We start from the raw sequence: 24989 nt of genomic DNA, 5'->3' as shown, positions 1-24989 counted from the left end.
GGCAGAGAGAGAGGGAGACACAGAATCGGAAACAGGCTCCAGGCTCTGAGCCATCACCCCAGAGCCCGACGCGGGGCTCGAACTCACGGACCGCGAGATTGTGACCTGGCTGAAGTCGGACGCTTAACTGACTGCGCCACCCAGGCGCCCCAGTGCCCCAAGAAATCCATTTTAAATATAAAGATAAATACAGATTACAAGTTAAAGGTTGGAGAAAAATATACCATGCTAATGCGAACCAAAAGAAAGCTAGAGTAACTGTCCTAATTCCAGACAAAGCAGATTTCAGAACAGGGAAAATTATCAGGCAAAAAGTAGGGCATTACATAATGCTAAAGAGATCAGTTTTCCAAGAAGACATAACAATCCTTAACATGTATGCGCCTAACAACACAACACCAAAAGCTGATAGAACTGCAAGGAGAAACAGGCGAATCCACAATTACAGTTGGGGACTCCAGCCCCTCTGTCAGTAATCAACAGACCCAGCAGGCACAAAGTCAGTAAGGACATAGTCAAACTGAACAACACCATCAATCAACTGGATCTAATTGAAGTTTATAGAATACTTAATCCGACAACAGCAGAATACACATTCTTCTTGAGCTCACATGGAACATTCATGAAGATAGACTACACTCTGGCCCGTAAAACAAATGAGTAGCCAGATATGGTTTCTAAGGGACCACGATCCTCTCTTAAGTGTTCAAATCTGACAACTGTTGATTTCTTTTTTCTAAGAGTGAGTCCTAAGTGTAAAATGAAGAAAAATAACTTTCAGAATATCTTTTGTATCTAAAACTATCTTTGAGATTTCCCAGAAGGTCCCTGGAAAATCACAAAGACTTATTCTTCCACCTTATGACAAAGACAGGTGCCAGAAACAATTAGGATTATTTGATGTTACTGTTGGAGTTTCATGGGAAAAGTTGTCAAATCAGAGGAGACGCTTAGCCTTTCCTAGGTTAAATTGGGATAGGTCAAATGTTTAAATATTTAACAAAAATTTTTTTTCCAACGTTTATTTATTTTTGGGACAGAGAGAGACAGAGCATGAACGGGGGAGGGGCCGAGAGAGAGGGAGACACAGAATCGGAAACAGGCTCCAGGCTCTGAGCCATCAGCCCAGAGCCCGACGCGGGACTCGAACTCACGGACCGCGAGATCGTGACCTGGCTGAAGTCGGACGCTTAACCGACTGCGCCACCCAGGCGCCCCTAAATATTTCAGCAACTGTATGTCCTATGGGCAGTTCTGAGAGGTCTGCTGCATGCCCTTGCTGTCCATGACTTATTTCCATTAATCAGAGTCCTGCGGGTGATTTGCCTGATGTTAGGCAACAGTATAATAATCAGTCACAACTCAATTATCGTTTAAAATGTTTATTTGATAACAATATTCTTTTAGGCCAGTGCATCTTTTAGGCCAGTGCTTACAACTGGAGATGCACATCAGATTTACCTATAGAGTTTTATTAAAATACACATGCTGGGGCGCCTGGTGGTTCAGTAGGTTAAGTGTCCACCTCTTGATTCTGGCACACAGTTGTGAGATCAAGCCCTGCATCAGTCTCTGCACTGGCTGTGGAGCCTGCTTAAGATTCTCTGTCTCCTAAAAAAAAAAAAAAAAAAAGATTCTCTTTCCCTCTCCCTTTGCCTCTCCAGTGCACATGTGCATGTGCTCTCTCTCTCTCTCTCTCTCAAAAAAAAAAACAAAACACATAAGCTTAGGACCTACTCTGGACTGAATGAATCGCTTTACATAATATTCTTTTTAAAAAATGTTTATTTCTTTATTTTGAGAGAGAGAGAGAGAGAGAACACATGTACATGAGCTGGTGAAGGGCAAAGAGAGAGGGAGAGAGAATCCCAAGCAGGCTCTGTTCTGACAGTCCTGTGTGGGACTTGATCTTACCAAGCATGAGGTCATGACCCGAGCCAAAATCAAGAGTCAGACACTTAACCAACAGAGCCACCCAGGCGCCCCTCTTTACATAATTTTCTTGATCTATTTTTCTTATCTGGTTGATATGTTCTTGTTATATTATGTATATGTTTTTATCTAATTATACATTATATCTCAAGACATTTTTTCTCTGTAAAGATTATGTTTAACCAACTTTATAAGTCAGATATAATGTTCCCTGTCTATACAAAAACATACCTACTCATTATAAACGTTTTACCCAAAACTTTTAGATTGCCCTATTATGTTTGTTTTGCATCCCATAGAAACAACCAAATTTCCTGGCCAGTTTCATTCTTGCTATGACATATTTCACTTTTGTAAGTTATTAGTAATAAGCTAACCATAGCCATTTTAAGTCTCTGTCACCTACAGATACTACTTGTTTTTACCCTGAAACTTCTTTGAAATCTCAGCTGTAGTCTAGGGTTTTTGTCTTTAATCCAAGGACTGTCTCAGAACCCCAACCGGAAGGATTCTAGCAGGTATTGTTAACAATTAGCACAGTAGTGAAACACTCAAGGGGTCGATTCTTGGATTCGTGTCCTTCGACTGAAGAGACATCACCATCTTCAAATTACTGGAAGACCATCGCTACTGGTGACCTCAAGCTGAGGGTGCTTAGAAGCCCTCTTGAAGCAGACAGTCTTTGGATATAGACAGTTGTGCCCAAGATCCATGGAACAAGACCATAGATTGCCACTTTGTAACCTGTATTCCCCTGTTTTCTATTCTTTAACCTAAAATCCATCCTGCACTAACGTAAGGCTGTATTTAGTTGTGTTACTAATAAAGCCCTGTTTGCTTCCTTAATCACTCCTTGGTATGAATCCAATACCCAGTTACAATTCACCCATGAACTACCTAAAGTGCATATTTCCCTTGGGAACCACTCAGCTGTCTTTGGTCCCAATTCCATGTAAGAAATCAGTTGGTTTTCTGGCAAACTGGACTCAACCATTGCGTGATGTTTTAGATGGTAAATTCCACAATAGGCCAAGTGGCCGGAAACCCAAAACCCCCATCACATTCTAGGAGGGCCTTGACTCTGCTGAAACAATAGTGTCACTGAACTAAAGCTTAGAAGGAGATCAGGGGACAGGTGGTGTATTTTTGGAGACTGTCTCGCTTTTGCAGATCAACAAAACACGTTACTTTTCCTTTAGACCCACCTAATAACCTCGATACGACAACATTCACTACCTGATACCAATCTATTTTTGATGAACGGTGTCAAAACTTTACAGCATTATTTCCCAATCCCATAGTAGTATTTTGGCCCAAACCAGATCATTACGTGGCCCCCAGTGACCGGTATTAGATCTGGTACAGAAGCCTACTATTACCCGCAAATCAGACAGGAACTTAGGTAAACTAATACCTATTCTCAGGATTGCTTCTGACATAACCCAGGATCCATTTTGGCCCAGTAGTTTGCCCTCTAGGAAAACAAGATTAGTAAACAGTTTCATTGAAGAAAGAAAACTTGGGCCTTAATTCCAGAACTGAAACTCCTACTTATTCTAGGGGTATTGTGAAATTCAGGACTTTCATTTCCATACTTTAGAAGAAGTCTGGATGGTAAAATGAAACTTACGTGCTATTATTGAGAGAATAAAAGGTGATTAGATAATCCACCAAGAATCCATCTCCTGAGAGGTTTATGACATTGGACGAGAGATGATTTATATCAGAGCTGCTTCAGATATATTTTGGCCTTTCGAGGGTAATGTGCAATGTTCAGGGGAGGAATGTTGTACGTACATTCCTGAAGACCTCTCAGAGATCTTTAACATGACTAAAAAGATCCAAGAAGTAAACAAAGATATCAGGAAGCGGGGAACTTTGATCCCATATTTGGTTCCATGGACTTTTCCGATTGTGCATGAGATTTGTTATTTTATTTAGTCTGGGCATTCTTGGCTCCTGGCTGAAAAGTGAACTATGCACACTCTGGCCATACTCCTTCTCTTTGTATTTGTCTGTGTACCAGTGTTCAGATGTGTGATCTCCAGAGTTTTAAATGCTGTTGCATACCTGCTATGCATCAAATGATTCAGCAAAAGGTCATGCAGAAGAAAGAACTGGAAAACCTGACACACAGGTTGAAACAACTATCCCCAGAAAGTGGGAGGTTGAAACAACTATCCACAGGTGATTGACATGCAATTATGATACCTCAAACAGCGGTGAAGATCTGGATTGATGTTCTCAGATATTGATGGTCTGACCTTCAGTTTGGGCTGAATAATGACCACAAGAACCAACTGAGAACAGAAACCATCTATCCCACACTCCGCCCAGACACAGAGAACCCAAAACTACACCTTAGGGTCCTCATTAAGATGACTTTGTGTTATACCTCTGCCTTCATTAGCATGACTTTATTTTTTCCAAGAGTCTCCTCCCCCAGGCAAATGGCTTGATTGGTCATTGCAGGATTTTCCCAAAGACTCATCAACTCTTCAATGGAAAGCATCACCAAAAATTTGCACCCAAAGATTCTTTGAATGCTTTGCCTCAAAATCCTGACCTTGCCATTTATTGTTGACTCTTGTATTAGAATTCTCATCCAATTCCAATTTAGCCCCCACTTTGAAAGTCCTGCCTTAAATCAAACTTTCAATTTTCAGTAAATTCTGACCTTCCCTTCCCTTTCCTGAGGCCCTCCAAAGCTTTTCTCGCTATAAGCAATAAACCAGCTTTATCTTATCAATAGGTTGTGTTGGTGATATTTAGGAAGCCGGTTTTTGACAACAACTTAGATAAACACATTTTGTTTTTAAAAAGAAGGAATAAATATGGTGGGCCAAAAAAAAAAAAAAAAGTCATGGAAATAAAGAGAGAGAGAGTGATAAAGTATAACTGGGATGATTGGAAATACTTAGCAAAGAACTGATGTTCACTCTGATTCTGGAAGAATGAACAGGATTTTGCCAAGAGAAGAGGGGGAGAAGGGAGTGGCGGTGCTAGCAAGGTGGGGGGATTCTAGGCAATGGAGGGGCTCCAGTGGAAACGCCAAGAGGTCTGATGCATGGGTGAGCAAGGCAGGGCAGAGTCTGGGCTATAATCTGGTTGCTGGGGTGGGGAGTTCGCACAGGGGAGGTTGCCCAGAGAGCTGTACCCATGGGGCAGCTGGGTTGAAATCTGGAGGGTGAGGGTGTGATACTGGAGCCTGTTGTGCAGGATGTGGTCTGCATCAGAGAATGCTGCTAGAAGCACTGATGAAACTGTTGTGGGGTTGGGACACCGGTTCCCGGTCACTGCAGGGCAGGCAGGCCCCGTGAGCATGTTCGCTGTGAAGGCAAGAAAAGGCACCGAGCAAGGGTCTGACTCCACCATTAACAATCTTTGGGACTCGGTTTCTCATTGTTGCAATTATGGCACGAGGTAACTGGTGTCAGCTCATTGAAAAGCAATGAGCGTTGTTTCTAGATGCAAAGACAGGTGATCATATGTGTGGCTGGATAGGTTTTCTTGGTTCCCTCCTGCCCTGATCCCTTTCATCTCTGACTCCCCTCCTACGGGAAAAGGGTTTCGGTCAGAAAATGTGAACGCAAGATTATTTAAGTGTAATGGTAACTCATCCAAATTAGGAAGCAGGTCAGTATCAGCCAGTGAGAGATGGGTTTGTCCTGTAGATGTTCTTCCGCATGGCTCTGGAAGGCTTCGGCCCCCGTCATGGGGGTGGGGGGGTGGGTGGGGGGGGTGGAGCCAGAAACTAAGCCACCCTGTCCAAAGACCAGGAGCGAGTGTGAGAAAGTGTGTGTTACTGCAGCTGTGACCCTTTAGAAGAGTTCTAGAACTGAGCTATGCTCTCAGAGAGGACAGAAGAGCAGAGAGTGTGTGCAACAGATCTCCTGGGTCCCATCCAACACCAGCTGCATGTTGCTTGAAAGAACTGGGTAAAAATGTCGATATACGTCTGCATCTTCTTCTGAGCTCCGTGTGTCCTCAATCAGCTAACAAATGGTTTTCTTTCTGGTAATGAGCTATACCAAGCATTTTTTCAAACGCTATGGATGAAAGTCGAGGGTTCATGCATTTTTTACAGGCTGTAACTCCTGTTGTAATGTTATTTCCCAACTGAACGAAATCCATACGGAATGTGGAAAGCAAGCCAGAATTTGCTCCTCAATCTTCCCCAAGCCTCTTCTACTTTTTTAGTTTTTCTTTACAGCCAGTGTTCCGTGGACTCCACACAATGAATAATTTAGGAGCCAGAAAAGCAGCTGCTACCTTAGGAAGACCTCCAAGCCCCAGCATGTACTCCCTCACTCGTAACAGGCCTCCTCGGGCGCATGGACCTGATCCAAAGTGAAAATTGGCTGAGGAGAAGCTGGAAGGCCCAGCAGGGTCTGGCTCACCCTCCAGCTCGGTGATTTTCACCGTTAAATACGTTTACCGAAGGATCTGGAAGGCGGGAGAGTTCTGACCCTCCTCTTCGACTAACAGAATGACAGATTGTAATTATTTTGAGAAAATAGCTTTGTATTCTCAGACATTTTCCCCCCTCAACATCCTAGAAGCTGAAGGAATAGGCTATCAGGTCCCCTCAGAGGTGACTCCAGAGGAGACTTAAAATGAAAATCTTTATGTAATCGGGCTTCAGTTAACCTAATGGATTCCCAACATTTAACTTTGCTGTATTCCTTAACCATCTGGACCCCTGAAATGAAAATTCATTTCCTCTTTTTTATGGGAGAAGGGAGCATGGCAAGGGGGGGGCGGTGAGTGGCATATTTCTGTAGGAAAATGTTTGTGTTTTAGGCAAAATGACTTTCCATCTCAGTCCTGCTTGAGGGCCATGTGCCCACCCATGACACCAAGGCCAGCCCCCTCAGCTGGGCCAGAGGGGAGCCAGGCTGGGTGCAGGAGGGACATGGGCAAGGAGAATGGGATGTGGAGAAACAGATCTGTGCATCCTACATCTAGACAACCGTCACCAAGAGAGCTGACCCTCCTGTGGGGAAGGGGTTTCTCATCCAGCCACACGCAGGCATGTCTGGAGGGAGATAATGACTGGATGGTGGGTGGGGTAGGGAGGACAGACAGTGGCCAAGGGGCAGCTCTGGAGCTCTGGGGGCAGAAAGGAGGGCTGAGATGCCAGTTGGTGGTGCCCTGGCCCCTCCCTCCTGCCCAGGGTCCTGGCTTTTCCACAAACCTTGCTCTTGGGTTCTTCTCCCCGCCCCCTCCCCCGACTTGTCATGATGGGACTCGGGCCCCTGGCTGTGGGGAAGCAGAGGGTGACAAGAGGGAAGGGCTTGGCAAAGGAGACAGACGAGGTGGATGCTGGCCATTTCGTCCGAGCCAGTCCAGTGTGCCTGGGTGGGGGCCCAGACGAGTCCCTCCCCCTCGGAACTGGCTGGGGGAATCTGTTCCACCCTCACCCCAGATGTCCATCCTTTCCTGCAATTCTGCTTCCTCGCTTATCGGGGGGATTCAAGAAAGAGAAAATGGCATCATAACATCCACAACACGTCTCATGACCCGAAGCATAGGCTGCCTGACCTGTGAGTACGGCCTCTGCCCTCCTCATGGCCTCGAAGGGTCCTCTCTCCTGCCGATGGCTTCCTCCGGCTCCTCCCGGAGCAGGTGGCCCCACTTTGGGTACAGCCTTCCCCGGCTCACAGAAGAGCTGTGGCCGCAGTCCTGATGGGAAGGTGGCCTAACCCCACTACTGCTGGTACTTCGTGGAGGTGACGAGCGTGCTGTCTGGAGTCAGGCGGCCTGGGTGTGAGTCCTGGCTCCACACCCAACCCACTGCCTGGACGGTGCTTCCCTGCTAAATGGTCACTGCTTCCTGAGGCTCGACTCAGTGTCCCTAACTCTGGGCTGCGGGCAGGGCCTCTCTGCGCAGCATCCCGTCCCTTCCCCAATGAAAGCACCTGCCTCCCCACCCCACCCCCACCCCCGCCCCGCCCCCAGGGGTCCTTACAAGGGAGGGGGGAGGGGAAGGGAGGGGGGAAGAGAACGCTGGGTGGCGGCCAGACCAGGAACGCATCACCCCATCTCACAGACACCCCAACTCAGGCATCACCCCACCTCACCTGTGCCTGGAGAGCCGCTCCTCACCTGTCCTCTCACCCCACTGCCTGCTGGAAGAGATGAAGCATGACAGATGGCCGACCTCTGGGCGTCCCCCTCCCTGGATCACCTCCATTCTGCTGTGGGGGAGCCCTCAGCCGGTCCCCACTGCCCCAGATGACGACCTGGCCCCGATAATTTTACTAACAAGCATCCCCAGTCCTGACATATCTCTGACACCCTGGAGCAGACACGAGGTCAGAACATCCCCGCATCCCCCATCCACCCCGCCCCAGACAGACAGACGGACAGATAGAGAAGTTTGCTGAGGGGATTGCTGAGGAAAGGTGATTCTAACCAAGAGAGCAGGAGACTGAGACCCCCTGCTGGGGTCTCAGGGTTCTGCCAACACCAGCACCGTGCGGGGCACTTTACATGTGCCCTTGGCAGTCCCTTCGATGGTCCTGCCTGGGAGCAAGTTGCCTTCGTCCATCTCATGGGTGAGGCTGGGAGAGGCCGGATATCCAGATTGGGGCCATTCAGCCAGCAAGTGTCAGACCCTGGGCTCAAGCCCGGTCCCTGTGCCTCAAGAGACCCCCTTTGCTCCCCTGGCTCGCTGCTGCTGCTCCGGAACACTGTGGGTGGGCCCTTCGGAGCTGGGGACCACTCACCTTCCTCCCCCAGGCTCTTCGGCTGACGGTTCATGGTCAGAGGAGCGCCTCAGCCCCCACGCTGGCTCACACCGATGGCTGGCCCATGTGCACCTTCATTCAGCCTGGGGCGCTCTCCTGCCCTCATGGTGGCCGGGCTTCCTTTCTGGGCCCTGATGGCAGCCGGGGCCCCTTGGCTTGTTCGAGATTGAACTGGAGGTGGGTGAAGGTCGGGAGAGAGGTGAGGAAGGAGGCGGGGCGTTCCCAGCCCTTCAATCCGGCCACACACTCCTCCGCTCAGGTTTCCCAGCAGAGGGGCAGTGTGGCCTCACGTTTCAGGCATCACTTACACACGGAGGGGCCCTGGAGGGGCCAGGAGCTGCCAGCTCACCTCCCAGCTCTGACGCCACCTGCACTCTGGCCGCGGGGGGATGTGAAGAGCATCCCAGGGCCCTTTTCCTCTACCCGGAGTCCCTAATTGGGACAAGGCACCAGGAAAGTTGTGGGATGTTGGTGAAAATTATCACCAGGCCTTCTGTTTAAAACGCAGGTTCCCTGGGGCGCCGGGGTGGCTCAGTCGGTTAAGCGTCCGACTTCAGCTCAGGTGATGATCTTGCGGCCGGTGAGTTCGAGCCCCGCGTCGGGCTCTGTGCTGATAGCTCGGAGCCTGGAGCCTGTTTCAGATCCTGTGTCTCCTTTTTGAGCCTCCCCCGTTCATGCTCTGTCTCTCTCTGTCTCAAAAATAAAGGTTAAAATGCAGATTCCCAGGACTGACACTGGGCATTAGAATCAGTAGGTCGGGGCAGCGCCCGAGGAGTCTACTCTCTGAATACTGATGCCGAGTCCCCGGGCCCCTCTGATGACCGGTTCCCGCTCCTGCCACCTGTCACTTGCTCGGCCACTCTTCCCACTGTTGCCCGCCTTGCAAAAGGGCACTTCTGGCTGCTTTGCAAACCAGAGGTTCAGAATTGATTCTCTGGCAGGCAGCCACAGGCCCTAGGGTGTTGGGTTCTTAACCTGGGATCCCTGGGAGCAGAAAAGGGGGGAAACACAACCATTTCATTTTTCCTTGTCTTCAACTGAAATTCAGCATTTCCCTCAAAAAACGCGTGAGTTTCGTCCCCCCAGTGGAAGTCATAGACATTTTCTCAGCACGTTAAGCTGTGGGGGGGAATCTCAAAGTTCCATGTATGCCTATCACTACTTCGAAATTATGACAATTATAATCCTGTTGCTAGACCATGTTATTTACTTATTAGGAGGGCCTGTCGCCTGGCCACCTTGGTGAAGGGAAGGGCCAAAGAACCACCGTGTGAGGGAGCATCTGAAACACACACGCTTCAGCTCAGGCTTTAGATCTTTCTCTTTGTCACCTGGCCTCTCCCCAGCCCCAGGATTCCAGGACAGTGAAGGGACTCCTGTACTCTCTGGCCTCCACGCTGCAGCCCCGGGGCCCTGGAGTGACTACAGCCAGCCTCTCTCCCAGCCAGGCAATCCCTGTGGCTGAGGGGGCTCCCAGCTTGCCTGCCCGCCTCTCCTAATGAGTGAGGACCCTCTCAGCCCTTCCCAGTTCTCTGGGGTCCGAGGGGGAAAGGCTTTCTACATTACCTTCACTCCCGCAAGGGAATTCCTTCGCGTTCCAGCACCTGGCCTGTCTACACCAGGGAGCACATCACTTCTCTGTTTCCCCCAGAGAATGCCGAGCAGGCACCAGGGCTAGACCCAGTTCTAGGCACGGGGGGATGATCAGTGAATAAAGCAGAGACCCCTACCCTCGAGGGGCCGTCTCTGCCATCCCAGGTGGGCGGGTGAGGCCTTGGCATCTGAAGGGGGAAGCTGGGAATTCAGAAATTCTCACAACAAAACCTATGACAACTGTTGTTACGGAATTCCAAGTCCAGGTTTGGGAGTCAAACCGAACACGGAGTATTTTGCTTTATTCGTGGCACACCACGTAAATATCAGTTCCGGGGCTTGCTGAGGTAAACACACGTGCAGGTGTCACTCTGCCCTGAGGAAGGGAGCAAGGTCACTCTGTCCTCATCTCCAAAGGGTCCACCCACAGCAGCAGGGGACCGGGAAAGCCAACAGGGTTTGTGAGGCCCAGGGACCTGGGGTTGGGCTACTTGCTCAAGGGGTGACAAAAAGAGATGACATTAACATTTTATAACTCTAGGGGGGGAGGAGCCAAGATGGCGGAACAGCATGGAAGTTTTTTGTGCGTCTCGCGTCCATGAAATCCAGCCAGAGCAACACTAAACCATCCCACACACCTAGAAAACTGATTGGAGGATTAACACAACAATCTGCACAACCTGAACCACAGAATTCAGCAGGTACGCGGCGCGGAGAGGTGAACTTGGGGAGCTAGAAGGCGCAGGAAGGGAGGTGCTTTTGCGGGCGGAGAGAGGACGGAGACTGGGGGCAGGGGAGAATACGGGAAAAGCACCCCTCCCCAAGAGCAAGAAAGTGGAAAGTTGGAAACAGCCGCAGGGACTAAACTAAAAAGGGAGAAAGGAGAAAGGAGAGGGTTTAAACTCCATTAAGACTGTAAACAAGGGGAGGGCAAAGGCTGCAACTCCGCAGCTCCATACCTGGCGGTGCTCTGGTGGGAAAAGTGAATCCCCAGCAGCAGAGTGGGGTCCGGGAGGCTCTCGGGCCACACGGGGAAAAGCGGTTCCACTGCTGGAAGGACATTTGGTAGACACTGTGGAAGCCACCTGGTCCCAGCAGACCCTAGAGAACGGCCACATTCGCTGGTGCTGGAACAAGGTCGTTAAGGGTGAAGCCTGGTGCCAGATGTGTGTTGTGATTTTCCATAATCCCCCAAAAGCTGCTGCTACACTATCTTGCGAACTTTTTCTGGGACGGGCTGGCACCTGGCTGCCGACTCAGGGCACTGGCAGCAGCAGGATCCAGCAAGTGTTCCTGGGTGCAGCTGACATTCGGCCATTGCTCGGTGAGACCCTCCCGCAGAGGGGCAGAACGGGTCGAAGCCACAGTCCGTCGGAAGTGAGGGGCCGGGGAAAACAGCCGCATCTGAGACAAAACTCGGGAGAGAGGTACTGCCTGGGGCCTGGTCACGGAGAGTGAAGGAGCAGGTAGGGGATGAGAGCTGAGAATGGAGAACGGGTGCACCATTGGTGATCTGGGAGGACAGACTGGGTAGCTGGGTGGCGCCATTTTCATCGCTCCCGCGCATGCGCATACGCACCTACGAGTGCCACAACACTCCACCCCAGTATGCTAGCAGCGCCATCTAGTGGAGACCGGAGCCATTACACTGAGCCACTCCCAACTGGGTCAACCTCGCTCTTCAAGAACACAAGTCACACTGCCGGCTTAGTTTATGGACTATAAAGCGCTTCATAGTCTGACTTCTAGGGGAAAACGAAGTAATTTTAGTCCTACTTCAATATGTTAGCAGGTCTATCTATTCAATTTTCTTTCTTTCTTTCTTTCTTTCTTTCTTTCTTTTTCTCCTTTACACTTTTCTTGAATACAGAAAGAGCAAAAATGCACTTTTATTTTCAATTTTTATTAAAAATATTTTTCTTTAATTTTGTTACTATATTTTTTACTCTTGTGTAAATTTTTTCAAATTCTATTTTACTTCCATCATCTCATTTTAGTCTACTTCAGTGTGTTCACCTTTTCAAATTTTCAAACGATTTCCTTTTTTTCTTTTTCTTTTTTTCTCTTTTTCGTTTCTTTTCTTTTTCTTGAATGCAGAAAGTGAAAAACTTCATTTTTACTTTCAGTTTCTATTAAAATATTTTTCTTTAATTTTATTACTATATTTTTTGCTTTTATATAAGTTTTTTCAAACTCTATTTTACTTCCATCATTTTATTTAGTCTACTACAGTGTATTCGCTTTTTTCCTTTTTTTCTCTTTTTTGTTTCTTTTCTTTTTCTTGAATACAGAAAAAGAAAAAATTCATTTTTATTTTTAATTTTTATTAAAATATTTTTCTTTAATTTTTTTCTACTGTATTCTTTACTATTGTGTATATTTTTTCAAATTCTATTTTACTCCCATCATCTCATTTTAGTCTACTTCAGTGTATTCATTTTTTTCAAATTCTCAACCGATTGCCTTTTTTTTCTTGCCCCCCCTTTTTTTTCCCCTAATATGTCAAACCACTTTCAACACCCAGACCAAAACACACCTAGGATCCAGCATCATTTATTCGATTTGTGTGTGTGTTTAATTTTTAAATTTTTTTTTTTTAATTTTTATTTATTTATTTTTTTTTAATTTTTTTTTCAACGTTTATTTATTTTTGGGACAGAGAGACAGAGCATGAACGGGGGAGGGGCAGAGAGAGAGGGAGACACAGAATCGGAAACAGGCTCCAGGCTCTGAGCCATCAGCCCAGAGCCTGACGCGGGGCTCGAACTCACAGACCGCGAGATCATGACCTGGCTGAAGTCGGACACTTAACCGACTGCGCCACCCAGGCGCCCCTAATTTTTTAATTTTAATATTTTTTTAATTTCAATTTTTCTACCTCATTAATTCCTTTTCTCCCTTCAAAATAACAAAATGAAGGAATTCACCCCAAAAGAAAGAACACAAGGAAACGACAGCCAGGGATATAACCAACACAGACACAAGCAAGATGGCTGAACCAGAATTTAGAATCACGATAATAAGAATACTAGCTGGAGTCAGAAATAGATTAGAATCCCTTCCTGCAGAGATAAAAGAAGTAAAAAATAGAATGAAATTAACAATGCTATAACTGAGCTGCAATCACGGATGAATGCAGGGGTGTCAAGGATGGACAAAGCAGAACAGAAAATCAGCAATATAGAGGACAAACTTACAGAGAATAATGAAGCAAAAAAAAAAAAAAGAGGGAGATTAAGGTAAAAGAGCACAATTTAAGAATTAGAGAAATCAGTGACTCATTAAAAAGGAACAACATCAGAACCATAGGGGTCCCAGAAGAGGAAGAGAGAGAAATAGGGGTAGAAGGGTTATGTGAGCAAATCATAGTGGAAAACTTTCTTAACCTGGGGAAAGACACAGACATCAAAGTCCAGGAAGCACAGAGGACCCCCATTAGATTCAACAAAAACCGACCATCAACAAGGCATATCATAGTCAAATTCACAAAATACTCAGGTAAGGAGAGAATCATGAAAGCAGCAAGGGAAAAAAAGTCCCTGACCTACAAGGGAAGACAGATCAGGTTTGCAGCAGACCTATCCACAGAAACTTGGCAGGCCAGAAAGGAGTGGCAGGATATGTTCAGTGTGCTGAATCAGAAAAATATGCAGCCAAGAATTCTTTATCCAGCAAGGCTATCATTCAAAATAGAAGGAGAGACCAAAAGTTTCCCAAACAAAAATTAAAGGAGTTTGTGACCACTAAACCAGCCCTGCAAGAAATTTTCAGGGGGACTCTCTGAGGGGAGAAAAGATGAAAAAAATATATATATCAAAAGCAAAAAAGATTAGAAATGACCAGAGAACACCACCAGAAACTCCAGCTCTACAACATCACAATGGCAATAAATTCATATCTTTCAGTACTCGCTCTAAACGCCAATGGACTCAATGCTCCAATCAAAAGACATAGGGTAATAGAATGGAAAAGAAAACAAGACCCATCTATATGCTGTTTACAAGAGACTGACTTTAGACCTAAAGACACCTTCAGACTGAAAATAAGGGGATGGAGAACCATCTATCATGCTAATGGTCAACAAAAGAAAACCGGAGTAGCCATACTTGTATCAGACAATCTAGACTTTAAAATATTTTGGGGGCGCCTGGGTGGCGCAGTCGGTTAAGTGTCCGACTTCAGCCAGGTCACGATCTCGCGGTCCGTGAGTTCGAGCCCCGCGTCGGGCTCTGGGCTGACGGCTTGGAGCCTGGAGCCTGTTTCCGATTCTGTGTCTCCCTCTCTCTCTGCCCCTCCCCCGTTCATGCTCTGTCTCTCTCTGTCCCAAAAATAAATAAACGTTGAAAAATAAAATAAAATAAAATATTTTATAACTCGGGGCGCCTGGGTGGCTCAGTCAGTTGAGCATCCGACTTCAGCTCAGGTCATGATCTCACAGTTTGTGAGTTCGAGCCCCACGTCAGGCTCTGTGCTGACAGCTCAGAGCCTGGAGCCTGCTTTGGATTCTGTGTCTCATTCTCTGTCTGCCCCTCCCCCACTTGTGCTCTGTCTCTCTCTGTCTCTCAAAAATAAATAAAAATGTAAAAAAAATTTAAATATTTTATAACTCTTATTCATGCCACGCGTGTGTTGCACAGGGCTATGTGCTCTGTCCTGGCCAGGAGCTCTCAGAAAGATCTCTCTACTCCTTTCTGCCAGGCATGTGCCAAGCTCTCAATGATTTATTCAATCATCACCACAACCATCTAAGGCAGATCATCTCATTACCTTCTTCTTCTTCTTCTTCTTCTTCTTCTCCTTCTCCTTCTCCTTCTTTTTTTTTTTTTAAATTTTTTTTTTCACGTTTATTTATTTTTGGGACAGAGAGAGACAGAGCATGAATGGGGGAGGGGCAGAGAGAGAGGGAGACACAGAATCGGAAACAGGCTCCAGGCTCTGAGCCATCAGCCCAGAGCCTGACGCGGGGCTCGAACTCACGGACCGCGAGATCGTGACCTGGCTGAAGTCGGACGCTTAACCGACTGCGCCACCCAGGCGCCCCTTCCTTCTCCTTCTTTACAGATGGGGAAAGTGAGGCTGAGATAAGTAATGTGTCCCCACATTCCCCAGGGAAAGGGGGAAGGCGGCCTCACACCTGGGCCAGGCTTTTATCATGCACACTCTTCACCTCTCAAGAAAACTCTGGACCACACCATATCATGTCGTTCCTTCCAAAGGTCCTTGCATCTGCCCGCCCCCCCGCCCGGGGAACCTGGCTTCTTGCCCCTTCAGTCTCTCTCCTGGACGGCAGCCAGGGGAGCCCCTAAAGCAGAAGTTGACCCTGCTTTAAAACCCTGCCTTGGAACCCCATGGCCTCAAGATGAAACCCAGACTCCCTGTTGTGCCATTTAAGGCCGGAGAGCTCTGGGCCTTTCCAGGTCCCCTCTGTCTCTGCTTTTCAGTCCCCATTCCAACCCAATAATGCAACTCGCTCTTCTTCCAGGACTATAATTTTCCTTTGCTACTGTCCTTTCTGCCTGGGGCACAACTCTGAAGGACGATGCCCTCAGGATTTGTGGTAGAGCCTCGGACACACTGGGCTCACTGCTGTCAGCCTGTCAGCATAGAGTCCGCTTCGGATCCTCTGTCTCCCTCTCTCTCTGCCCCTCCCCTACTGATGCTCTCTCTCTCTCTCAAAAAAGAAATAAAAACATTAAAAAATAAATAAAAAATAAAAATATGACTTGGAACGATGTTTCCCAACAGAGTTCTCTGGCTTTGGCCACTTACTACTTGAGTTACATTTGTTGGACCTTCAACCCAACATAAATAAACATTGGAGTGGTTTGCTCTGAATATCTCACCAGGATGGTGAACATTTATCTTGCTAGGGTTGAGGATGGTGAGCCCTGTAGTAATCCTCTTTCACTGGGAGTGGCCTGATCTGAGAAATAAAACCCTAAAATCCAGTCTGACAATAACAAAAATAACGTATAATTTCAACTAAAAGTCACAAGGCATCTAAAGCCAGTGGTGCTTTTATATCCAAAGCTTTTGTTAATGTGGAAGCTTCTTAGGCCATCTTGTTAACTTATCTCTCCAGTTACCAAAAAACCCATATATATATATATATATATATATATATATATATATACATACATCAGGGGGCCTGAGTGACTCAGTCGATTAAGCTTCCAACTTTGGCTTGGGTCATGATCTCACGGTTCACGAGTTCGAGCCCCGCATCAAGCTCTGTACTGATAGCTCAGAGCCTGGAGCCTGCTTCGGATTCTGTGTCTCCCTCTCTGAAGAGTTCAGAGGGGTCTCTGGGGTGCCTGCTCACCGTCACCTGGCTCACAGCCACAATGCGTGGGCCTGAGGTACATCTCGGGGCCCCACTGTTATCAGGGCACAGACCAGCCCCGTTTCCTCTGCTCCTCTGTGCACCTGCCACAGAGCTCTTTAATGTGTGGAACTGCTTCACTGAGGTGTGATCACAGTGGCAGGAGGGTCAGCCTCACCCCGTTACTGCCCCACCTCTGTCTGGCCTCTGCTGTGGTCCCTCTGGCTCCTTTGGCTCTGCAGGGTAGTGGTTTCTACTCTATTCCACAGATCAGCACCAAACCCTGACCGTGGTGTGCGATTATCTTCACCAGCAGTCTGCGGGTCACCGATTGAGGTTATAGCAGAGCTCTGGGCAGGAAACCCTCAACAGGGACAACCGAACAGCTTGAAGATCCTTGGCCACCTCTGCCACAAGAATTCCCCCATCCCACAGATGTTTTCTTCTGCTGCTCTGTTTGGAGAGCCCCCTCTTCTTAGCGAGACAGGGCTCATCGGATACACTAGAACGTCAGGGTAATTCTGCACAGTTTGGGGTGGAGAAAAAGTACTTACACTGAGCAGGAAATCCCCGCTTTCAAGATCCCTGCGAAACCACCAGACCAGGGGCTGCATGGATCAGGACAAAGAAAGCCGGAAAGGATGCAGAGGACTTCCCTTGAGGTGCAAATGTTTGTCAGGGACACCATTTATCTCCCTTAGTCACCTGGTAAACTCTTCTGAGTTCTCATTTTTTTTTTTTTAAGTTTGTTTTAATTGTCTGTGGGTCCTTGATCTCAGTCTCTGGAGCCGAGGGTGCGGACTTGGACCTTGGGTCAACAATTCTGGATTCCACTTCTGGGGTGAACAATTCGGGACTCCTGAGGGAACAGTGGGGCCGGAGCCCCTGAAGGGAGAGGAGAGCATTGGGTGGGAGTGGCCGGCGGGATTCAGGTAGACTTTGAGTGAAGGACTCAGTTTCTGGATCGAGAATGGGTAAGTTGGACTCTCAGGATGGCTGTAAGCAAGGTCCCTCCCCGCCAAAGCCCCCACGCTCCTCCCATGCCCCCCCCCCCCCCCCCCCCCCGTGCCTTCCACCCTCATGGTGCCTTCCCCGCGGATCCAGGCGCTCACCCATCCGCCCCCGGACTAGAAAAATCGGCCAGGGGGGCGCCTGGGTGGCTCGGTCGGTTGGGCGTTCGACTTCGGCTCAGGTCATGATCTCCCGGTCCGTGAGTTAGAGCGCCATATCGGGCTCTGTGCTGACAGCTCAGAGCCTGGAGACTGTTTCAGATTCTGTGTCTCCCTCTCTCTCTCTCTCTCTGACCCTCCCCCGTTCATGCTCTGTCTCTCTCTGTCTCAAAAATGAATAAACGTTAAAAAATGTTTTTTTTAAAAAAATTGGCCAGGGAAGCTGCTCGCAGGTGCTTGGTCCTGGCGGGTCCGTCGGGCGCCCCCTGTCGACCAAGCCTGGACTTGGCGATTGCACAAACCTGAGGTTCAGCGTCTGGGGCGGGCAGTGGGGACAGATCCTGCAGCAAGGACCAGAACCAGCCCCGCGCAGGAGCCTTGGAAGACTGAGTGAACTGCCACCCGGGTAGATACTAACCGGCATGTGTGAAAACAACCTCAAAATCGCACCGTTCTTTGCCAAGGTCAGCATTTGTTATGAGTTAGAGCAACTTTAGAGAAATCGAATTTAAAATACAGTTTTTAAAGAGGCTACTTTTAAATTGTAAAAGTAAATTTTAACATAGAATTTAAGAGGCTCAGAACTTTGATCTCAAAAGTCGCTTTTTATTTTTTATTCTTAAAAATTTTTTTTAAGAATGTTTATTTTTGAGAGAGAGAGACAGAGAGAGAGCGTGAGCAGGGGAGGGGCAGAGAAAGGGAGACACAGAATTCGGAGCAGGCTCCAGGCTCTGAGTTGTCAGCACAGCGCCCATCATGGGGCGTGAACTCACACACCATGAGATCATGACCTGAGCCAGGGTTCGAGGCTTAACCGACTGAGCCACCCAGGCGCCCCTATTTTTTATTCTCAACATTAGAATTTCTCAATATGGTAGGATAATTGGCATTAGTAGAGATTGAGAGTAACATTAGCTGCTGTAGTCAATGATTATTTTTTTGGGCTGAAGATTTCTGCGTTAGGTTATTAGGCATTCCCAAAGAACTTCAGTTTCCCAAATATATTTTCCTTAGAATTCATAGGAAAACAAAGGAAGAGCCTGGAACGGCAACAAATTATGTGGATGACTAAAATCAACATTTTACTACGGCTTTGGTTGTGACATAAGGAGGCAGAACAGGTGTTCACCAGGACGTTGCAAGTCTGATGCAGACAGGCAGAACCAGATTTGTGTTTTTGTAGTAGAAGTCACTTCTTTGTTTATTAAAAGAATTTTTTTTAATTAAAAAAAATTTTTTTTTTTAACGTTTACTTATTTTTGAGACAGAGAGAGACAGAGCATGAACAGGGGAGGAGCAGAGAGAGAGGGAGACACAGAATCCGAAACAGGCTTCAGGCTCCGAGCTGTCAGCACAGAGCCCGACGCGGGGCTCGAACTCACGGACCGTGAGATCGTGACCTGAGCTAAAGTCGGACGCTTAACCGACCGAGCCACCCAGGCGCCCCAAATTTTTAACATTTATTTATTTTTGAGAGACAGCAAGCACAGGTTGGGAGGGGCAGAGAGAGGGAGACAGAAGATCTGAAGCAGGCTCAGTGCTGTAAGCTCGTAGCCTAGGCGGGACTCAGACTCACAAACTGTGAGATCAGGACCTGAACCAAAATCAAGAGCCGCTTGATCGACTGAGCCACGCAGGTGCCCCAGAAGTCACTTCTTATTGTGAGTTAGAGCAGATGAAAATGTAACTAAACAGTTCATGTTAAAATTAAGACTAAGCTATATTGACTTCTTATCGGGAGCTAGGGCACATTAGCTCAGAAAGACAAATTAACAAATTGGCCCAGAAAGATAGATCTCAAACTAAATATCTTATTGCAAATTAGAGCAAATTAAGATAAATCTAAGTAGTATTCTTAAACATAACTTCCTATGGAAAATTAGAACAAATTGCATCTTTGTGAAATCAAGCTCAAAATCATTCATTTGTGATAAAATATATGAGCTTTAAATTTTTTTAATGTTTACTTTTGAGAGAGAGAGAGAGAGAGAGAGCGTGAGAAGGGGAGGGGCAGAGAGAGAGGGAGACACAGAAGCTGAAGTAGGCTCCAAGCTGTCCGCAGAGCCCAACAGGGGGCTCAAACTCACAGACTATGAGATCATGACCTGAGCTGAAGTCAGATGCTTAACTGACTGAGCCACCCAGGCACTCCAAATGTATAAGCTTTAAAGTGCTATATAAGAATTTTTGATGTGCACATAAACTCAGAAACACACCATCACCTCAAAAGTTCTTAGTGCAAATTAGAGCAAATTAAGTAGGTTAAGTAAAAACAGTGTCACATCACACATTTATAGGTAAAGTAAATCAAAAGTAACATGTTGAGTTAGTGAAAATAAAGATGAAACTAAACTATGTGTACAAACAAGCAATTTTTCTGTAAACAAGCTCAGAATCAGACATTCCCCTCTAAGGAAACTTCTAATGGTGTGAAAGCAAATAAAAATGAGTTAAAACCAATTTAGATAAGTGGAAGCGGTATTAGGGAATATGTCATTATTCCTTAATCTACCTTGTTAGAAGGAATTAGAGTAAATATATTCAATTCTAAGCACTTTCAGTGAAATCAAGTTCCAAATCACTCATTCATTTCAAATGAAACTTCTTATTGCCCCTTAAAGAGAATTCAAATGTAACAGTTGATATTAACACGAGAGCCACTCGAGCATTCTTAAAAGGACATTCTTAGAGTAACTTAGAGTGTAGCTAAGAGTTTATGTGAAATCAAGCTTGAAACCACTCATTCATTTCAAACAAATCTTGTAAGCTTCGTAAGTACTTTGTAAACTTTACATGTGCAAACAAGCTTAAAATTTCCTGGTTCTCTCACTCACTGGGAGGGGCTCTTCAGGTCTGGCATAAAGGCCTCTCGTTTCTCCAGAAATAAACAGTTTTGTGTGAGACCACCAGCAGCTATGTCCTTGCTTTCCCCTCCAGAGACAGTCCAGATTTCGGCTCCAGGAGCTAAGTCTCCATCTTCCATCTGAGGAGTTAAGATCCAGCTCCCCATAACAGAGGCTAAGATCCTACTTTTCCATACAGAGGCAGAATCCCCACCACATGCCCTGCTGGCTAGGTCCACGTTTCCCCTTGCAGAGGCTGAGTCTCAGTTTTGGCCGCAGCGGTGACCTGATGACCCAGAGGCTACATCTCCCTTCCTGAACCTGAGTGCATTCCTATCTAAGCTAACTTCCTATGATGATTTAGATAAAATTGATATAAAATAAGCAGAATAATTGAAAACAGGCAGGAAACCACACTTTCAATTAAGGTCCAGCTTCAGGTCCAGTAATATTTCAAATGAAATTTCTTATTGTGAGTTAGAGCATGTTTAGACCCAGACCCTGACCCTGAGTTGCACACTGAACCAGACTCTTTTTGACCCTGACAGTCATTCTCATCCTAACCCTAACTATGACCTTGACCATGACACTAACGCTGATCATGAATGATATGCTCAGACTCAATCTCACTACCATATTCATCCTGACCCTGAACCTCCTACTCATCTGCCCCCTCTCACTTTGAGTCTGAACATCACCATGACCCTGATCCTGACTCTCCCCCTAAATCTGTCCCTAAGCTCATACTGGGACCTGACTCACACTTGACTTTGACTTTCACACTCATTCTCACCCTGACCCTCAGCTTCATCTTGGCCTTGTCCTGGACTCTAAACAAGACCCTCCCCTCCCCTTCTTACTCATCCTCATTCTAAATTTATTCTTCAAACAGGTGTTTATCCTGACATTCACCTTGATCTCACTCTCCTGTTGAGAGTCCTGACATAGACCCTCACACTCTGCTTCCGTTCTCCCTCTGACCCTGACCCTTGTTGTGATCTACCTTATCCTAAGTCAAACACTGACCCTGCCCCCCACCCCAGCCTGACTCTAACAATGACCCTGGACCTCACTCTGACCTCACCTTCACCCTAAACCATACCCGTAACCTCTCCATGACCCTGACCTTCATCCTCATCTTGATTCTGACCTGAACCAGTCAGTCTGACTCTTTCCCAAACCCTATCCCTGACCCTCACTGTAACTCTCACCCTCATTCACCCTGACCCACATCCTCACTCCATCACCTTCACACTTGTACACTTACCCTCATTCTGACTCTGACCTTGACCCTTAAAATACCCTGAGTCTGACTCTCCCTGCCCCCTAACAGGACCACTGACCCTTGACACCTGACCCTTACTCTGATCCTAAACATGACCCATATGGATCATCTTCCTGACTTTGTAATGCTCACTCTGACCCTACCACCCTGACCCTGCCTCTCACCCTCATATTGACCCTCACAATCTAAAGTTGAAATCCATATCTATGGTCAAAGTCAAAGCAACAGGTTCAGCAAAGAACCTCTGAATCATATATTCCTCTTAACCATAATTTATTCCTTGTTAATATAACTAGTGAGAGCTAGCACTAGTAGAGATAACAAGATAATCCAGAACTACCTAACTAGATATGATTAGAAAACTAGAGAATGTAAAAGAGAGGCTCCAGAAGATACACGTGTCTGAAGTTGTCACTATTTATCTAGTTATGTTAATTTTAACAAGAAAAAAAAAAAAGGAGTTTCAGTGCTTTTGAATACTTCTGTCTTTTGGAATACTTTTGAATGTTCCTTGGAGAATAATAAGTGATTCTGAGCTGATTTCACAAATACTCTTAGACTCTTGGTGCACTTGAACTCTCAACGAAAAGGACTTTTTAACATAGTGTGTGATTATGGGGTTGTTGATACAAATCCTGCTTTGGTTTATTCTAATTCCTCCGCATCACAATAAGAAATCTTTTGAGTGCTTTTGACTACATTTGAAAATTTATTGAAAATTGATATGTGATTCTGAGCTCATTTTTGTAAGTGTCATAACCGATGAGGAGAACGAAGGCGAAAGAAATGTAGATAAAATTAAATTTCCTTACGACTTGCAGCCCATTGATAAATACCCGAGACAGGCAAAGTATGGCATTCCTCAAGGAACTCACAACTGCCTCTTTTCATGCTTTGCTAGAAGTAACAAGCAAACTTAGCTTGGCATTATCTGGACCTCCAGGATCCTGTAAGTCTTCTTTAACAAATGGAAATCTCTATAGAGACTTCCTTTATCTCTCCCCACCCCCCAACTTAAAACTATACAATCAATCCCTCCTCACAAGCACAGTGCAGCTCTTTCAGCCCGTGGGTTGTGTCCCTGTGCTATAATGAAAGCACTTTTTTGCACCCCAAACCTCTGAAGAATTCCTTCTTGACAGCTCGCTCCAGGTCCACATCACATCACCAAGGACCACATCTGCTGGATCATATGGTTAAGAGTATGTTTAGTTTTATAAACAACTGGCAGCTGTCTTCCAAAGTGGCTATACCATTTGTTACATTTGACGGCGCTCACAGAGGGTGGTGTGTATGTCACAGAGCCTAAGGCTAGGGAGTTCAGCTCTGTCCCGGGAGGAAAGCAAACAAAGCTGAAATGCAAAAACCCGGGCCGGTAGCCAAACCAAAATGCCTCGAGAGGCGAAGACCCCCGCCCTCCCACCGAGGATCTGGATCGGGAAGTCGTGTACAGAGCTGCCGCAGTAGCTTCTGGGGAGTGTAGTTTCTCCGGAGAAGGGGCAGAGGAGGAGCGATTTTGCACAGAAGCCAGTGCCTGTTTCACGCCCGGGTATTTCATGCGTAGGCTGTCGTTGCAATAGCCATTGTCCTAGTGAATCAACCGCGGGAACCAGAAGCTGCTGCGTTGGCCCCCACGGGAGGCGGCGCCTGCGGGGATTCTGGGAAGTGTAGTTTTGGCGAAGACCGGCAGGGGCCGAGGGCTGGCTGGACGGTCCCGCCGGCCCCCGTCCTTGGCCCCGAGAGATCCTTCCAAATGGGGACAGGGAGGGCCTAGGGTCTGGGACAAGTCTAGAATGGGGAGTGCGGCGGCTCAGGCCCGCGGGTTGGGGGGGTTCAATGTTAGGAGGTGTGGGGGGGGGGGCGCATTTGGGGCGGGGGAGTAGGGTGACGCTCAGCCAGCCCTGAATCCCTGAGTTGCTGGGCGCTGCGCGGAACCTCCTTTCCCGACTGGGACGAGTGACATGGAACTCCACAACTTTTCATTTTTGAAGGGGGTGGATATATTCAGAGCCAAACAATTTACGAATGGGGGGAGCTCCAGCGTGCATCCTCTGAGTTTATTTGGGTGTGGGGATGAGTTCAGCCAGGGCCAAATAACAAACATCCCTTGGCGGGGGGGGGGGGGGGGGGGGGGGGGGGGGGGCGGGGCGGCGGTGGAGGCGCGCCTAGGGCCATATATGCTCGGGTGTGTTTTGGTGGGGAAGCACTTATATGGGTCCTGCGTTTGGGTGTAGTTGTGGAAACCCGGGACTGATAGAGAATGCCAAGCTTTGGCTTGGTTGGTGGTTTTTGGTGGGGCCGAAGAGGGCTTCTTTACTATTCGGGGCCCATAATCAGGGTGTTTGTGGAACTTCTCAGGTCTCACTGTGCGTCGGTTTGTTGGGGATGGGTGGAGGCGAGCTTGACGTCGGTATAATAGATATACTTAGGGGTTATGGAGGAATGTCTAGAATCCCTGGGTTTTTAGGGGGTGGGGCAGGTTTTGGCCTGGGACACACGTCTATCTGTGATGGTGGACTGCATCGCTGGGGCTTACATCTAAGCAGCTTTTTGACTAAGGGCAGGCCTGCTGGTCTGGGACCTGTGGTCCCAAGGTTTGTCTCGGCATTCTGCTTTGTGGCAGGGATCTCGGGTTTGTTTGTAATGTGGGTGGCCAGTTTGGCTGATTCCCCCTTGTCTGCTTCTCCCTTGTGCCTGGGGGTCAAACCTGTTGCCTGGAACTTAGTGGGAACCTTTGAGGGCTGTTGGGCGATTATCCAAATCTCCTCTGGCATCCTATGGGGCCCAGGTGGCAGGACTTTAATTTTATTTTTAAGTTTTTTGGCAAGGACAAATTGTAAACCTACCAGTAGAATAGTACAGTGGACCCCTCCCCCCCGCCATGGACCTATCATTTTATTCAACATTTATTAATTGGCAGCCAGTCTTATTTCATATACATCCCCTCAACCCTATGTGTGGATACATTTTGGGAACTGTCACACCCCACAGGGCTTGACCACTAGACATGACCACTGACCCAACTGCCTTGGCACTCTGCAGCTAGAGTTCAAATCTAGGGATTTTGTAGCTTTGTCAGCTTGAGCGAGATTT

At 47.2% G+C, this 24989-nt stretch overlaps 1 protein-coding gene across 1 annotated transcript in view; it reads right to left on the bottom strand.

Moving 5' to 3' along the window:
- TMC2 (transmembrane channel like 2) overlaps positions 1-8697 on the bottom strand; it is a 69187-nt gene extending 60490 nt beyond the window's left edge. Inside the window, exon 1 of the mRNA XM_047854440.1 lies at positions 8664-8697. Coding sequence (XP_047710396.1) covers positions 8664-8697 — 34 coding nt within the window. The remainder of the gene's footprint in view (positions 1-8663) is intronic.
- Positions 8698-24989: the final 16292 nt, after the last annotated feature.

This window comes from Prionailurus viverrinus, chromosome A3 (genome assembly GCF_022837055.1).
Source record: "Prionailurus viverrinus isolate Anna chromosome A3, UM_Priviv_1.0, whole genome shotgun sequence".
NCBI lineage: Eukaryota > Metazoa > Chordata > Mammalia > Carnivora > Felidae > Prionailurus > Prionailurus viverrinus.
The sequence above is the reverse complement of the archived record's forward strand: the minus strand, read 5'-3'. Positions and strand labels throughout refer to the sequence as shown.